The sequence below is a fragment of the Ooceraea biroi genome, chromosome 11 (assembly GCF_003672135.1).
Source record: "Ooceraea biroi isolate clonal line C1 chromosome 11, Obir_v5.4, whole genome shotgun sequence".
Taxonomy (NCBI): Eukaryota; Metazoa; Arthropoda; class Insecta; order Hymenoptera; family Formicidae; genus Ooceraea; species Ooceraea biroi.
Window position 1 is genome coordinate 12,961,633 of NC_039516.1, and position 16,331 is coordinate 12,977,963.

Below are 16,331 nucleotides of genomic sequence, written 5' to 3' on the forward strand. Positions count from 1 at the left end.
GGCGATAGTTATTACCAGAACCATAGAATATAAAAGTTACATAGAAGTCTCACAATCTATTTTTAAAAAATATCCGAAATAAAATTTACCTAATAATACAGTAGTAAAAGAAAAAAAAAGCTATGCATTAATGATCAGCTTTTATTCAATTATTAACTTTTATTCAATTGCTAACTGTAACGTTAAGCTTGTTTTGTACATTTGAATCTCCGTGTAATTACACATGGCACATTCCATTTCATAATATGCAATATTCTATTAATCAATGATACAGTGTACTATATAACTATCCGACATATAAATGAAACTCGATAAATATGAGAGAACATGAGACACGTATTTAAAAATATTACACAACGCGCAACAAAATATTTACAAATCCTCTGTCGCTTCTAGTTCAGAATCGGGACTCGATCGAGGTAACACACGTCAGGCGGATTTTCTACGCAGTAGAAGCCATCTAATCGGAACTGTCTTGGCTATGAACCGCGAAATACTTTTCCTCTCTTAAACATCTAAGTCTTATTCCGTTACACCGCCTTCTTCTTTTCTTTCCTCTTGATAGGATTCTTCTTGCAGTCACTGTAAATATTATTGAGATCGAACGCAGCCTTCACGTTGTCCTGAAAAATTGTGGAAGATGAAGAACGGACAGAATCAGTAAATTATACAAAGGATAGATTTTCAGATTACGATAAGAGTAACACGCACCAGTGAGAAGAGAAATTTCACGAGCTTTCCTTTGTTACTCGCGTATGGCCGTCGGTCCACTTCCTTGCCGTCCTTGAACAGTATCAGCGTCGGTAACTGCTTGCTCGTGCTGGCATCGCTGATGTGATACTTGGCTGCTGCATCCGGATACCTTCCCACGTCCACTTTACCCAACTTGAAGTTCTCCAATGCGTATCTGGCAGATAATTGATTATTCAACGTAATGCAATTCATGGATACATTTTTTTCGCAACTAGTGAAGAAGTTACTCTTACTCCGCGGAGAGCTCGGAGAATACCGGCGCGAAGGTCACGCAGGCTGGATTCCATGCGGTGTAGAATGCTACCAGCCAGATCACCCGGGTGTCGCGTTGCAGCTCGTCCTGCAGTCCATTGGCCCCATGCAGGTAGATCACGTTCTCAGGCCCCTGATATGTTGGTTCTGGCAATATCAGCGCGCACACTACACACAAACGCAGCGTGTTATTGTATTAATCGTCACGCGGTCGTGCAATAATTTATGAAATAGTCTCACGAATCTTCTCTCACGTATGAAAATGAATGCAAACAGACTGCCCATCCGCACGTCCGCGTAAAACCAGAGGATCAAGTTCGCCACTTTTGTGTAGACGAAGCTAGACGTCAGATAATTTATCATGGTCACGCTGCCAGTCTTTCTCGTCCTTATCATGATGACGATCATGAGGAAGAAAAGAATCTCTGTTTCTCTCTGAAAAATATAGATATTTATTAGCAAAATGATTGTTGTTTAGCTTATAATAATAATATAATAATAATATAATTATAATAATAATATAAATTAGCATTCTCACCCCATCGAGCTCGCAGTCGTCTTGAGCAAAGACATAATTGCATATCATAGAAATGCGCTTCGAGAGTATGTAGGAGACGCTGAGCAGGATATTTATCAAGTAATACGGCTTCACGAGCAGCCTCAGGTCCTTCTTGAAAGACATCTTCGCGCGATCGCAACTGACTGGAATCGAGACTCTCGGATCCGATGCGCAAGTTCCACTTTTCACGTGGCGATCGAGTTCAGCGTCAAATTTCGTCAAATATCGCAGCGGCAGATCAGCGTGACGGATCGCTCGTCCTGTCGCCGATAATTCCTGGAAGCGACTCGGTATTCCGCACGTGCATAGCAGGCGAGGTGCCGTCAGCTGTTTCGTCCTGCACGTCGCGACTTATGCATGGAGCGAACGGGGAGGTCGCCGTAACGTAACGGGGCTTGCGAGATCGCGACCACGAGCAACGATGCACGCCTAATTTCTGTGTATTACTCAGCTGTGCGCATGGACGAGAGCGTTACACAACGTGACCGCGACGCCGCACGATCCGCTCATCGCCATGCGGTGTCACACGCAACCATGTCATATGTCATTACGCTAGTTACACCACCTCCAAAAAGCACGAGGCTCTTTAACCTCGAGTCGCGACGAAAGCGGGTTCCACGATGAGAATTTAAAACGTAAGTTTCGAGCTTGAAGCTGCAAGTGATTGACCAATGTGAAAAAGGAAATCGACTGTGATCGGTCAATTTCTTATTACGTAAAACTTCAGCTTCAACAAGCGCTTTAAGTTTGATAAATTCTTATATAAATTCTCGTTACAGAATTAACTCGCGCGAGCTTTTCAGCTGAATATTTTTTGCTGCAACTGTACTATATACAGAGTGTCGCAGAAAAGCGGCATACGAGTAACGTTAGTCCAATGTTGCCTTGGTTCATTGCACTCCTTGCAGAACTTGTTTTATGAATCATTATCAACATGACACTATTATGATCTAGGTATAAATATCTGAAGGCAATATAAGGGATACTCCCAACATGGAAAATTCACAGTTCTTGGTTATCGGTTGGCAAGAAATTATTAAAGCAAGATAACGTTCCGTATCTATGATAAAATATGTACACTCTGCTTATCATCTCTCCTTTTCTTATAAGAGATATTTTCTCCTTCTACCACTCGTACAAAGTCCATATCATGTCATTAAGCGTTCTGTGCTTCCAGAAGTTGCAGGCAGGATGAAGCTCTTTGCGGCTGCCTTGCTGCTTTTCGAGGCTTGTTTGTTCATTGATGTAGCAAGGGCGGATCAACAAAATGTTGATGCTTCCAACAGCAGCCTTCTAATAGTGATCACCTGGGACTACGAATCCGCAACGAAGAAAGGTAGATTTTGATCGCCTAGAAATATTGCTTGATAAGATGCACTACAAAGTCTGTGATAGAAGTTCCAAAGTTTTCTAACAGTTTAAAGATGTCGAATTATTATTGAAGCATGGGACGTTGTATACAATCAGAAGAGGAGTGCTCTGGACGCAATAGAGGAAAGTTGCTCCTTATGTGAGGAACAGCGGTGCAGGAAGACAGTGGGATTTGGTGGCAGTCCAGATGAATCCGGAGAAACCACGCTGGATGCTTTGATCATGGACGGGTAATGTAGCACGACAAGAGATTTTGTTGGTTTTTTTTTAATTAAAATCAATAAAAAAAAATAATATTCTTCAACAGAGTGACGATGGATGTAGGTGGTGTAGGAGGATTGAGGGACGTTAAGAGCGCCATTTCGGTCGCTCGCAAGGTACTGGAGAACACGAAGCATTCCCTGCTGGGTGGCAGTTTGGCTACGGACTTTGCGGTGAAGATGGGATTTAAGAAGGAGTCCCTGCAGACGAACGAGTCTGAGGAGATGTGGAAGAAGTGGAAGGCAGACAACTGCCAACCCAATTTCTGGAAGGTACAGTTATCGAAAGACGCTAAGTCTGATCTCTTTTTTATTTTACTTAACTGATCATTATTTTTAGAACGTTGTGCCAGATCCGCGAACCAGCTGCGGACCATATCACGCGGCCGACACAGAGAGCGGTGAAGACGAGCACACATCATTCGTCAGCGAGGAAAATCATGATACGATCGGTGTGCTCGCGATAGACTCACAAGGGCGTACGGCAGCCGGCACTTCCACGAACGGTGCCAGGAACAAGATACCCGGCCGCATTGGTGATTCTCCTATTCCAGGCGCTGGTGCGTATGCCGATCAGGACGTGGGCGCGGCAGCCGGTACCGGCGAGGGAGATATCATGATGCGGTTCCTGCCAAGGTACCCTGCTTGTACAATTGTTACCTTTTTTTCCTGTAGATTTAATAAAATAGAATTACTTATTAAAATTTAATTATTTAATTTTCTGTAGCTTTCTGGCAGTGGAGGAGATGCGTTACGGAGCAACGCCGAGTATGGCTGCCAGGGCCGCGATCGACAGAATCGCCCAGCACTACCCCACATTCTCCGGTGGAGTAATTGTACTGAACAAAAAGGGAGAATATGGAGCCGCGTGCAATGGAATGGCTGCATTCCCGTATTATATCGCCAATCCAATTTTGGGACCCAAGCTCCTTTCGGTCCCATGCAGCAATTACAATGAGCAGTGTCAGAAAGATGGGAAAATTTGTTGATTCACTTCGAGATAATACGAAAGTACACGTATAGTGTACAAATCATTCCCAATTATACATAAATGTTATTTTTACATTACACACAACTTTCCAAATATATAAGGTACGATTTCGTATTAAAAAAATCATAACTGTGCAAGTTAATCTTAAGCAATGATTAAAGTATATATAATAAGACAATATGTACATATATGTTGCAATTGTTAATATGCAAATAAAATTTAACTTCATTATTAAATTTAAAATATTATAAATATGTTTCATTTCCGGGCAAATTATATTTGATAAGTTCTTTTCTTTTAAATATATGGTACGGGAATTTTAATCAAGATGGAATAAGGTTTTACATTGTATTATGAAATACATAAAATATATCTTTTTTATATGTACAAATTTACAATATTATCTCCATGAAATTTTATATTCAGTTTGCGTTACATTGTTTCTCCACGTAATCAGCAGCCATTTGTTGTACATGACTCACAGTCTCGGGCGTACCATATTTCTCCTCAAAACTCATGAACTTTTTGAAGAGAGTTTTCATCTTTCTAGCTGGAAGGGTCTGGACACACGCTCGTTCCAATACTCTCCTGCAAATGTGTGAATATATGTATTGTATGAAAATAAAATGTTTAATATATATAATTAATTCACGGCTGAAATGTGTCGCACGATTTATACCTGGCTATATCAATATCCTCAGATCTTGTCAAGCAATCCACGTAACACGACCACACGTCGACGCGCTTAGGATAAGAGGTCAAAATCTTCTCGAACAATGTTTGTGCCCGTTCCTTGTCTCCAAACTTGTTCTCCAAATTTGCGAATCTCACCAGCAAATTTACGTCTGTAAATGAAAAAACACATTTAGAAAAATAAAGACTGCGATTTCCGCGATTAATCAAGTATCATCACAAGTCGTGAACTTACGGTGAGACTCAGGCAAGGATTGTAGTGCCCGTTGCATAATGTGGCGAGACTTTTCTTTCAGACCAGTCTTCAGTAACGCCGTACCGCATTCTACCCACGTTTGCAGATCCTGTTTGAACTTGCCGATCATAGTGCCGATCAGTTTCTCCAACTCCGCTTGTCTGCCAGCATCAGCGTGCACAGTTAACATGTGCGTGTAGACCTTGAACGCATCGTTTGTCCTTAAGGCTTCCTGTAACACGTCGTTTAGAGATTCGGTGTTGCCGTATCTCGACTCGAGATTCAGCCACGCGTTCCACACGTTCACCCGCTCGTTCTCCTCCCTGAAATTGATCGTCTTGATGGCCCGTCTTGCGATCGCTCTCGCTTTATCGATTTCCGTGGCTTGCAAATGATACGTCATGTACTGCAGCCACACCAGCGAGCTGTCGGGACTAGATAACACCAATCTGTCGAATTGATCGATCGAATTGGGCATTCGATTACTTGCTAAAGCTTCTTCACGTTGACGGATTTCGCGTTCCCTCTGCCGTTCCTGCTCACGACGCTCGGCTGCGCTCAATTTCTTTTTCTTCTTCTTTTTGAGTGCTTCTTCCGGTTCCTCCTCCTCGTCGCTGGATGTCTCGACATTCTCACGCGCGGCCTGATTTGGTTTACTGTCCCAAGAAAACCCACACTCCGGAATTTGGAATTTTTCCATGAACAGCTTACCTTCTTCTACTTCGCTTGCATCAGAAAAATCCAGCTCGTTTATATCTTTTATTCTATTTTCTTTTTTCATGTCTGTATCTTGATCTTTGCTCGTTTTAGTCTCTATTTTGGATTTTTGCCTCTTAGTACCGCTGTCACACTTTGCTTCCTTCGTTTTACTCAATTTTTTCTCGTTTTCGTTAGTTTGTTTGCTCTTACTGGCGATCACATCATCTCTGCGCTCAAGTTTGGATTTTTTTGCTACTAGATTTATATCTTCAGATAAATCTTTCCTTTTTAAAGTTTCGGTTTTTGTGGTTGACTGCATTATTACTGCATTTTTTGAAACTTCAAACGCTGATTTTAGCATGCAGATCGGTACGACGTCAGTCTTATCTCCATTTACTACGACATACACTCTGATCTTGGCGTGAATCTTGTAAGATGACAAATCGGGAGAAACGTCATTTATGTGTCTGCGAACGGGCAATACTGCCAGATATCCCACACCATTGCGTTTTATCAGAACGAGTATGAACCATTTAGAAATCATCAGAATTTCTGCTCTCAGCACAACTCCGGTGGGAAGCTGTGGCAATGTTTTCTGTTTCGAACTGATACCATTTACTATTCGCGGCAGGATCGATACATCAACGAGGTCGTGAATGTAATTCTTCCACAAAATCGTTCCGTACACTTTGTCACCAACTTTCAATTTAATGCCGGAATAATGTTCCATGCGTACCGTGCCCGTCAAGTGATTGTCCAGTCGAAGTATCAGACCATGCTTGGTAATCTTATCAACGGTGCCGCTAACTTTCTGCCCTAAAATTGCGGAAGAAATGGGCTTGCCTTTGTAAACTGCCTGGTTCGCCAATTCTGACAACTTGCTGAGATACAGACTTAAGACATCCACCGCCGTCATCATCTTAACTTCATGATCAGGTAAATTGTCCCATACATCTTTCAGCGACATCGTCAGAGCTAAATGTTTCTCGCGTTTGTTTATGGCTATGATCTTAACAAACTGTATCTGGTTAACTTGCAGCAGCTCGAAATTACTAATATTCTTATACGGTACAAATCCAAACTTGGAGTAATTCTCGACAGGCAAAATAACTCGTACACCGTCTGCCGATATGTCTCTGATCGTGCATGGAATGCAATCGCCCACTTTCAGCGCATCGAAGCTCCTATACTGTTCCTGCGTAACGAAAGTCCGTGAGAATGTCAGACTGGGCTCTCTCGAGAAAACGAGAGCCGAGATCTCGTCTCCGGCAGCGTACCTCGCCGACAGTAAACTGCCGACCTCGATACACGGGGCCATGTGACTCGCCGGTAAGAAACCTGTTACAACTTTACCTTCTTTGTTTATTCTCAATTGTACTCCATTGACGGAGGATTCCGTGATCGTTCCTTCCACCATTTCCCCGATCGACAGGTCAGCAGGTCGTTCCTCCTGTCTTTCAGAGACGATTTTCAACTTCATTTTACCTTCTTCTTTTTCTACGTGCTCGACGCACACTGTGACCGTTTGACCTAATGAATAATTCCAGCTCATACCGTAGTTAGCACGTGGCACCCACCCTTTCACATCCCCGTAGAATCTCACCAGCATACCGGTTTTGCTGATTTTCGTGACCGTGCCGTGGTACTTCGAGCCACATCGTGCCTCGTGAATATCATGCAAGACTGGCAGCTTACTCTTTATCAGCGACTGCTTCAGCGTGAATTTTACCTTATCGTTATCCAGCACTCTCGCCTCTACGCCGTCTCCGACTTTCAGTTTGCTCGATGCACTTGAGCCGACATCGGACACGTGTTCCGGCGGAACGGCTCCCCAAATCTTGCCCACTTGCACCTGCACGAAGCCAGACTTCGTGTCAACGTTCACGACCGTTACGTTGAGCGTGTCACCGAGCTTGAGGTCGGAAGCCGAGAAGTATTTCCGTTTCAGAAGGTCGTGCTCCATCGTGCAGACGTAAAGATGCTCCGTCCAATTGTACGAGAGTACCCTGCACCTGTGCGCAGAACCCTCTTTGAACTCTGCTGGAATCTTGGCGGGAGGGACGTCGGTTCTCCGTAGAGAGACGAATCCGCGTAGTCCGGACATGGACAATCTGAAGACTATCCCTTTAGCCTCTCTGAACAGAACTCTGGCCTTCTGGATGACATCACCCACCTTCAACCTCTCTCTCTCCGACGTGTCGGTCAACAAACTGAAGTAGGCTAGTTTCACAGTCGGCAACACGTACAACAGCGTGCCGGTTAGCTTCGTGTTCTCTGTGTACGCAGGATTGTCCAGGTAGACTTGGTTCACGTATCCAACATTTCTATTTCCAAACGTGATTTGCAGGCCGTTAGAGAGTACTTTGGTTACGCGAAGCTGCAATTTCGTTCCGGGCGTTAAGGCGTCCAAGGACGGCGTGTCGTGTGTGCTGACGTTGTTGATCTTTCTCTTCTTGGCTGACAATTTGATGACAGAGGTGCGATCCACGGTTTCGATTTCTTTAACGACGCAAAACAGTTGATTGCCTGGAACTAATAATTATAATTTGTGATATTACCAAATTGTTTCAACGATATAAATTCGTTCCACATTACTAGTTATACTTACAATATTGCTTTCCTTTGTCGACGTCCTCGGTGGCAAGAAATGCCCTAACGTTAGCTACACCTGTGTCGACTACGTAACCGTGATCCTCTACGCTCTTGATGCCGCAGGCGATTTTCGTGTCCGTTACAAGGTGGCTGTTGTAAATATTTCGGTTGACCAACTGTGGTTCCAAGGATAAATTGTACAACCACTTTCCTTCAGCGTTTGCACTCTTGACGTAGCATACTACGTAATCACCAGCGCTGTACAAGTCTGATAAAGGCTTAAATTCGTCCAAATGGGTGTCATTCGAGCTTATTATACTTTGCAACAGGTTCGTGTAGGATTCACTGATGTTTGTGACTTCCACACGACCCAAGAGTCCACCTGGTATGGACACGATCAAGTCGTACTCGGATATTTCGGAAATTCGACCAAGAATTACCATTCCTTCACACAGCGTCACACGGGATAAACGGTCCGCAGTAGTGGCGATAAGATTTGTGTCCTCGGTTATATCATTGTCCACTTTCTTCGCTTGAGTTTTACGCTTCTTCTTTGACTTACGTTCTTCCTCAATGGGCTAACACAAAAATGCTACGTCTTATTAATTGTACCCACATTTCTTAATTATAGACACAGAATTCAGTGAGATACGACAGAAAGAGACTTAACATAAATAAAATTATATACATACCACCTCGAATGATCTCTTTTTAATTTCGAACTTCTCTCCTCCCCTTGGAAAACTTTTCAGTGTCATCTGAAAGTATTTTAAATAATAAATGATAAGTAATTGATGAGAAACATTTAAAGAATGAAAGTAGGGTTAAGTAGCGATATAGGTTAATTCGTTCTGAAATGTAAAATTTAATGATCATGAATTAAAACAGGTTTTAAAAATATCTTGTTGCAATCGTGTGCCACATACTTTGACGATTCAAATAAAATAACTATCTTTGCAGTGAGAGCTATATATATAGTTATATAACTCGAACACGTGTTTAAATCACGCGGATGCGATGATTTACTTGGTTCTCGTATTTTAGCTGTATATCAATTTTAGTCTAAAACGTGACGACGATTATTAACCGCTATTGCTTTCCTCGTTGCAAATAAAAGTAGCTGAATTATAAGAATTCAAAAATTAATGAATTTTATATAAACCACGCCGCTCAACGTAAATCTTATCTAGTCGACCGAGTCGACCGACAGTCGACTGCTCGCGTTGAGGTTGAGGTGGGTCAGGCGAGCGCGTTTTTCGCACATGCGCAGCAAAATGGCCACTAAGCAATTCGATCACATGAAATAATGAAAGTTTCGTGAACCAGTCATATAATTTATTAATATTTGCATAATATACATACAATAATACGTATTTTCCTTTCCTTGAAGAGAAGCAAGTTGATAAAAATCGTTATAAAAGTAATAACATGTATAGTCATAGTGAAGAAATTCTACTTGTAAAACGAGAGGTTGCCTTACGTAGCCCGATTTATTTGCGAAACATGTACAAAGTATACAAATAACGCATTATTAATGTATATTCGCTTCATATATATTAAATATATAGCATCCCTAATATATATCACACATGAATCGAAAAATTAATTGTATTTAGAATTATTACCTCACTTATTTTACTTATATCTAATAAAATAAGTAACAAGAGAATTACAGGGACGCATAAATACAATAAATCATATAAATAAAATTAAGTATCCTTATGTAACGAATAATAACATGTCTGAACGATGTATATATATACATTTGTCACATTAACAATAAAAAATGAAATTAATGTACCTGAAATACTTAAATATTTATTCTTTACATATTTATAGGATGTACCTAGAAAATATTATATTATCCCACACATAATATAATGTTTATTTTTTATTTTTTTATTATTTATTTTAAGAAGCCATCTCTTCCAGGAACATCCTATACATATGTGTTTGTATATATATACACTCACACATAAACTAAACATAAAGTAAAAGATCAATATATATATTTTAAATTAATAACCTTAAATAATTCTCACATTTATTTTTAAAATAAAGCAGTTGGATGAGAAAAAAAAATTAAAATTTATAACAAAAAACCATATTATAATAGAAAACTTCAAAAGTCAGAATTAAAGCATTCTCCGTTATCGAGAAGTTCTCGTTATACAAACTTTTGTTCCACTGTAATATATCGTTGACTATCTGTGTTCGTCGTGTATTTAAGATGGTTCTTTAAAGCTTTATAATGTATTTAACGGTGACTACATTACTGTAGGATGAAAAAGCTTTTACAGATGGCTATAATGGACAATACTGCTACAGTGGAAAAAGCGTTCGATACGTGGAAACTGACTGATGTACCTGTAGCAGCAGCAGACTGCGCTTTCAGTAATTTCTCACACGGCGTTACTTTCTTTATATAATTAAGTATAGAGTCCATTATATTCGCGGGCGTTGAGTCCTTGCATTTCTCCAATTCTGTCACCATGCAATTTTGGAGATTGGTTATGTCCCTGCGCAACAGACAAAGTCAGTATAAATTATATTTCTTTCAAAAATTATAATGGAAGGAAATAAGACATGAATTTTAAATTCATTAAATTCCAGACAGGTAAACATATGTATCTTAAAATGTGATGCGTTAAGATCGCTGAAAACATTAACATGAAATAATTATAACTCACATGCATTCCTTGGTCTCAAAATTCAGCGTCGGTAGACTCTCCAAGCCTATGAAACCAGAGGCATCACTTTTCGGTAGGTAGCTACTGAACGTTTTATTGGCACAGTCTTGAAGCTCTTGCTGCTTCTCTTGGAAGCATTCGGGTCCTCCGGTTGATATAAAAACTGTAAAATTAAATTGCCCAAGTTACTAACATTGGCAGCGCAAAAATAACACGAGATTCCAAAACGTAACTATGATGCATCCGCAGGAACTCCATTTTGAATCGGAAACTCTTAAAAGACTTGAAAAATATCGCGTATGAAATTAGCGATTCGTTACGTACGAGCAATGCGATCTCCCTGCTTGAAGCAAGCGAATTCCAATAGTGAGTCGGTGATGTTCATCACGATCTTCTTGTTCTCTTTCTCTCTCTCATCCAGACAGTGCTCCATCGTGTTCGTAAAGTTGTACACGCAGGCTCGCAAAGTAGTGCGCTTGTCGCAGTAATTCTTAAAAACGATATCGAGATCGCCGGTCGGTTTGTACTTCTCCATCTCCGCCTCGAGCTCCGTGATATTAATGAGTGTACGAATACAATCTGTCATTTCCACCTGGGCCCTTTGGGCATTCTCAAACGCGTCTGGTCCACCGTTCTTAGTGCACTTCTCCTTAAAGAGATTTCTCGCCTGTTCGACGCTGGGTATTGCAGATGTATTTAAGTTCTTCAATTCCGGTATGTCACCCACTATACCGCTAACCTGTTGGAGAACGTCGTCGGCGGACGGTAGATTTTCTTGTGAATGCGTACATCTAAAGAGGCCTGCAACAAGGAAATTAGACTTTATTTTAATTAATTTGTTTATTAAAATTATACTTTACACATGAAATATATTTTGATACGATAATTCCTAAATTGGGAATTATTTCCTAAGAAAGATGACTAGAAAGTTGACTAGAAAGTTGCTTTTTTATTTCGTCAAGATGAAGGAGTAATTTTATTTCCACTTCAGATGTCGTTCCACGACAAACTTATTTTAAGTCACTGATGACTTCCTGTCGCGAGTAAAGTATTAATAATGCTTAGATTTATTTAGAAAAATTGCAACTGGATATTTGATTGACAAACTGAATTTCTTATAATTTGCTGAGAACCAGAATTATACCATGAATCAACAATTCATCGAAGTTATTATAAATGCGACCGATGAAGTTTTTCTCGGTAATTTAATTTGTCCGATTAGCCCAATTAGCAACCTATGAGTTCTGCGTCATTTCTATCGTGACATTTAAATGCCAGTTATTCCGAAAATATTACCTAAGAAGAGCGCGTGCTAATAAATTCTAATGTGATAGAAAATTCATGAGGAAGGATGAGACCCGAGAAGAAATGCTTTGTCATACAAAGTTAAGCAGCATTAGTAATATCAATAAGTTTTAACATAAGAAGAGTCCATATTTTTCTAAAGAATTTAAATTTGAAATTGAGACTATATTTTTCTAAGGACTTTAAATGTGAAATTGAAAAATCTTCAATGGGGGCAAACTTCTTTGTTGGTGAGATCGAAATACATAATCTACAGACTTTGTATTTCGCGTCAATCAACTTCTAATCGGTATATTTTATCTTTCTTTGTGGTGAGTGTTTCCAGAAAACACTCGGATCATTTGTGACGGAATGTCGAGGTAAAGTACTACGTCGACCTCGAATCTCTTCCTTGACATTTAGAATGAATAACTTGACTCACCGATTATCATGTTAACATTAGTTCCAATTACCGTCCTTCTTATCATCAATATAGAAGATTTTTAAATCACTTCATACGAGTAATGCAGTTTTTCCAATTAAATTTGGAGATTAATATTATTGCAGTTTTAAAAATACAAAAAAACGCATCATGAATCATAACTGAAAAATTATTTTTATTGTCGAATGACTGTTACATGATCAAGATAAGGCAAAGGTATTTATACGCATGTATAATTGTATTACAGTTTTTTACGAGCTAATTGACCTAGAATGTCTTTTTTCTTAATCCGTTTCTTACAAAAAGTACGGATAAACACTCTCATTTATCAGATCTCATAGTTATTATCTTATTATCTCCATAAATATATTTTACTAAAAAATATACATCTTTTTCTTTTACTTCTTTTTTCTTTCATAATATTAATTGTAGATTCATATTAAATAACGCGGATATTTTTCGTTTTACTTCGCATTCCGAATCACACGTTATCAGTCTCACTGAGGGATTATCTAACTAATGATAACAAATTAACAGTCTGTAATTTATTCTGATTCTTTTTCATGTGTATTCCGCAATAGCTGGTGATAAAAATAAGCCAATAAAAGTATGAATTATGCAATATTTCGGATAAGCTATAATAGAAAATTTACATCAATATATTATCGTGCGGAAGTATATCGGAGTGAGCCTTCATTTCTTTGCGTGTGCGTATGTTTCACGCAGTGACTTTCCTAGAATAATAATAAGTATCATTAATACTTTACTCGCGACAGGAAGTCATCAGTGACTTAAAATAAGCTTGTCGTGGAACGACATCTGAAGTGGAAATAAAATTACTCCTTCATCCTGACGAAATAAAAAAGCAACTTTCCATTTATATAATTAATTCCAATTATTCGAATCTTAGTTTACGTACTTTCACAAAATCTACGATTTCTATCAGAATAGCCAAGCAGGGGTTTAATAAATCGAATTGTTCTGGTGGTCTCACTGGCTCTTTTTTGAAGTCGGAGTTTTAAATTACTTCATTTGATAGACTACTGTTACATCATAATCATCGTATCGGTTGACGTATCTACAACGATAAAATGCAAGTCCGAGTGCTTTATTACGGCCGATGGCTCGATGGCAAGGTTCGAGCGCTACATTTAAATGCATAATTGCGGAGCAAAGTGCAGCTGATGCGTACGACATCGTGTAAAAACCCGTCAATCAAGAATCAAGCGGTATCAGTAGCAGCGCGGACATGATACGTGAATCTAAGGATGATAAATATTCATACTACATTCTTGTATTAAGATCGTCTTAAATAAGATCTTAAGATATTTGTTAGCCTATCAGATAACTGTATTAATATTAAAAATTATCTAAACAATTATTATCTAAATAATTTAATTATCTAAAAAAGGTATGCTTAAAATTATCTCATTATGAGAATCGACTGTGAATACTGCCCTGAAAATTGCCTCGCACGATTAATCCGGTTAACAACAGCAATTCAACGTAGTGCACATTATGGCAATTATAATTAATGCCAGGAATTGCAATGAAAATGTCTATTCGACCAGCGAACAAGCGAATGTAACGCATCATTAATCGCGATTGCAAACGTGCGATTTTGAACGTTGCGTGCTAATTACATAATCATCGATATTACACGCGTCATTGCCGGCCTGACATATTAGTAAAAGAAAAAGAAATTACCTGTCTAGCACGCAGTGTACTTTGTAATCTACTTGATTACGCGTGATGTTTGTTCGATGTACCTATCTTGGGAAACATCTGTAAAACTCCAGTCCAGTGACGACCCGCATTTATCGAATACTTTAAATTTCTGATAACATCTATACTTTAAATTGATTAAAACAGCATTTTTTCTACCTAGGTTATACCTGATTAGGTCTAATCAGGTGAAGTGAGTCACGAGTGAGAATTGACGAGTCTTTGACACGCGTCAAGTCCAATAGGAGTTAAAAAGTTACTATATGGATGATATAATCGTTCAAAAAATTTCTATGTTTTTAGATAATACTTCTATTTTATTTTCCTATTGTTTTATCCGTCTCAGGCGGTTTTCACGTAAAATTCTTCCCTAGCAACGTGATTTAAAACATTAGTGAGGTACAAACAGCATTAGAAGCGCAGAGTACACCGACCTTTCTCTACATTCTCTCGTAACAATTCACCCAGAATTTCTCTAGATAACGAGTTTATTTATTCGTATCGTATACCCAGATATACGATACGAAAACCCGGAATTTTTCTTATCATTATCTCGAGCGGAGAGATGTCAGTATTCGCTATTTTTACGTTTTAATTACAGGGTTCAAGCAACTTTGCCTTGCTTTAATAAATCTCTTGATCCAGTCGAGCAAAACTACCGGATTAACAGCTAATCTAGCGGTACCGCTATTCGTGGTTCTTCAATATGGCAAGCTTTCAAAGCTTCTCAAAATTTTATGTTGGACACATTTTTTTGTTGGATACATTTTTCAAATTCAAATTCAAATAAAATTCAAATATTTCGATATTTTTCCCCTAGAATGTGCCATATTGATGAACAAAGATAACACTGTGTCAAAAACAGCTAACTTCAGGAGACTTGACGTCGCTAGCATCAATCGTAATTAAATTATACATTGCTGCGTTGCATTGTGATACTCAGGAAAAACAAAGATCTCGTTAACTCGCAACGGAAGCCGAGCCGCGTCAAGAGAATTACTCGAAATACGTACCAAGAAGTACGGCAAACGCTACGGCAGTGAACGTGATGCACTTCATGTTGACTTCACGGGGCAGGATGGCAAATCGAAGAAGGTATCGCGATGACTACACAGCGTGTTCGCGTACGACAGACACGTATGTACATAAACCGTGAACAATACAAACCGAACGCACCGAACGCGTGCACGTCACGCACCACAATGAACAACACTACACAGCAACAACCATTCCCGGAGCCAGCCCGCCCGCTTCTTGTCGCCAATCCTTTATTACGGGCGGGCGCGATGCGTCACGATTAGTTAGTAACAACGGCGAAGGGAGGGGAAAACTGAAAGGAGGAGGAAGTGAGGAGAGATAAAGAGAATGAGAAGGAACGGACGCCAGAGAAAGAAGGAAACAAGATAAAGAGATCCACACACAACCCCCTCTTGCCATCGGTCGCTGTCACTAGTGAGCACGTTCGGCGCACGCGCTGGCTTCATGTGCGCGCGCAGCACTCCGCGTCCATGTGCGGCGTTCTAAATTTTACGCGGTTTATGACGAACTTTTTACCACATCACCGTAGAAATTTCTCACGAACGACTGCACGAAGTAAGTCACGTGAGTTGATATAAGTACGAGGTAATTTGTCTAATTTTTGAGACGCGAATATCTAATTCTCTCACTACTTTGCTACATGAGACGGAAAAGTTGAGATTACACTTGTAGATTATAATAGATATTTTTGTTTGTTATTTTTTGAGATATAACAGCATTAGATAGAAGTGAGGCATAAGTAGACTC

The 16,331-nt window shown here is 39.6% G+C and overlaps 4 protein-coding genes across 9 annotated transcripts; 1 reads left to right on the top strand and 3 right to left on the bottom strand.

The window, feature by feature from the left end:
• Positions 1-127: 127 nt before the first annotated feature.
• On the bottom strand, positions 128-1,992 carry LOC105275330 (thioredoxin-related transmembrane protein 2 homolog). The gene is made up of 5 exons (XM_011332099.3): positions 1,544-1,992; positions 1,260-1,440; positions 987-1,173; positions 712-907; positions 128-623 (listed from the first exon to the last, which is right to left on the bottom strand). The coding sequence occupies exons 1-5, from the start codon at positions 1,685-1,687 to the stop codon at positions 531-533; spliced, it is 801 nt and encodes a 266-aa protein (XP_011330401.1). The 5' UTR covers positions 1,688-1,992; the 3' UTR covers positions 128-530.
• A 60-nt stretch (positions 1,993-2,052) lies between these two features.
• On the top strand, positions 2,053-4,279 carry LOC105275328 (N(4)-(Beta-N-acetylglucosaminyl)-L-asparaginase). Of its 5 annotated transcripts, none has more exons than XM_020030351.2 (7): positions 2,079-2,199; positions 2,344-2,605; positions 2,742-2,900; positions 3,009-3,165; positions 3,243-3,468; positions 3,536-3,831; positions 3,923-4,279. In XM_020030351.2, the coding sequence occupies exons 3-7, from the start codon at positions 2,756-2,758 to the stop codon at positions 4,182-4,184; spliced, it is 1,086 nt and encodes a 361-aa protein (XP_019885910.2). In that variant the 5' UTR covers positions 2,079-2,199; positions 2,344-2,605; positions 2,742-2,755; the 3' UTR covers positions 4,185-4,279. The 5 variants fall into 5 exon arrangements, with proteins under 5 accessions (XP_011330398.2, XP_011330400.2, XP_019885910.2 ...); XM_020030350.2 differs by having other exon boundaries at positions 2,344-2,585; XM_026973900.1 differs by having other exon boundaries at positions 2,344-2,518.
• A 243-nt stretch (positions 4,280-4,522) lies between these two features.
• LOC105275331 (protein RRP5 homolog) lies at positions 4,523-9,634 on the bottom strand. Of its 2 annotated transcripts, none has more exons than XM_011332101.3 (6): positions 9,432-9,634; positions 9,098-9,163; positions 8,422-8,983; positions 5,115-8,345; positions 4,866-5,031; positions 4,523-4,774 (listed from the first exon to the last, which is right to left on the bottom strand). In XM_011332101.3, the coding sequence occupies exons 2-6, from the start codon at positions 9,161-9,163 to the stop codon at positions 4,609-4,611; spliced, it is 4,191 nt and encodes a 1,396-aa protein (XP_011330403.2). In that variant the 5' UTR covers positions 9,432-9,634; the 3' UTR covers positions 4,523-4,608. The 2 variants fall into 2 exon arrangements, with proteins under 2 accessions (XP_011330403.2, XP_011330402.2); XM_011332100.3 differs by having other exon boundaries at positions 9,332-9,634.
• A 242-nt stretch (positions 9,635-9,876) lies between these two features.
• On the bottom strand, positions 9,877-15,772 carry LOC105275332 (27 kDa hemolymph glycoprotein). Its single transcript, XM_011332103.3, has 4 exons — positions 15,560-15,772; positions 11,420-11,896; positions 11,096-11,258; positions 9,877-10,924 (listed from the first exon to the last, which is right to left on the bottom strand). The coding sequence occupies exons 1-4, from the start codon at positions 15,603-15,605 to the stop codon at positions 10,678-10,680; spliced, it is 933 nt and encodes a 310-aa protein (XP_011330405.1). The 5' UTR covers positions 15,606-15,772; the 3' UTR covers positions 9,877-10,677.
• Between the last annotated feature and the right edge of the window lie 559 nt (positions 15,773-16,331).

Bases quoted from the DNA above. Each gene is read 5' to 3' on its own strand.
- LOC105275328 (XM_020030350.2), top strand. From the start codon at position 2,558: ATGGAAAATTCACAGTTCTTGGTTATCG. The intron at 2,586-2,741 runs GTTGGCAAGAAA...CTGTGCTTCCAG, and splicing joins TTCACAGTTCTTGGTTATCG to AAGTTGCAGGCAGGATGAAG. The intron at 2,901-3,008 runs GTAGATTTTGAT...TTATTATTGAAG, and splicing joins CGAATCCGCAACGAAGAAAG to CATGGGACGTTGTATACAAT.
- LOC105275332 (XM_011332103.3), bottom strand. From the start codon at position 15,605: ATGAAGTGCATCACGTTCACTGCCGTAGCGTTTGCCGTACTTCTTG. The intron at 11,897-15,559 runs GTACGTATTTCG...TCCTTGTTGCAG, and splicing joins AGCGTTTGCCGTACTTCTTG to GCCTCTTTAGATGTACGCAT. The intron at 11,259-11,419 runs GTACGTAACGAA...TTAATTTTACAG, and splicing joins GCAGGGAGATCGCATTGCTC to TTTTTATATCAACCGGAGGA.
- LOC105275330 (XM_011332099.3), bottom strand. From the start codon at position 1,687: ATGTCTTTCAAGAAGGACCTGAGGCTGCTCGTGAAGCCGTATTACTTG. The intron at 1,441-1,543 runs GTGAGAATGCTA...TATATTTTTCAG, and splicing joins ACGACTGCGAGCTCGATGGG to AGAGAAACAGAGATTCTTTT. The intron at 908-986 runs GTAAGAGTAACT...ATTATCTGCCAG, and splicing joins TTCTCCGAGCTCTCCGCGGA to ATACGCATTGGAGAACTTCA.
- LOC105275331 (XM_011332101.3), bottom strand. From the start codon at position 9,163: ATGACACTGAAAAGTTTTCCAAGGGGAGGAGAGAAGTTCGAAATTAAA. The intron at 8,346-8,421 runs GTAAGTATAACT...TATAATTATTAG, and splicing joins CGACAAAGGAAAGCAATATT to TTCCAGGCAATCAACTGTTT. The intron at 5,032-5,114 runs GTAAGTTCACGA...TTTCATTTACAG, and splicing joins ATCCTTGCCTGAGTCTCACC to ACGTAAATTTGCTGGTGAGA.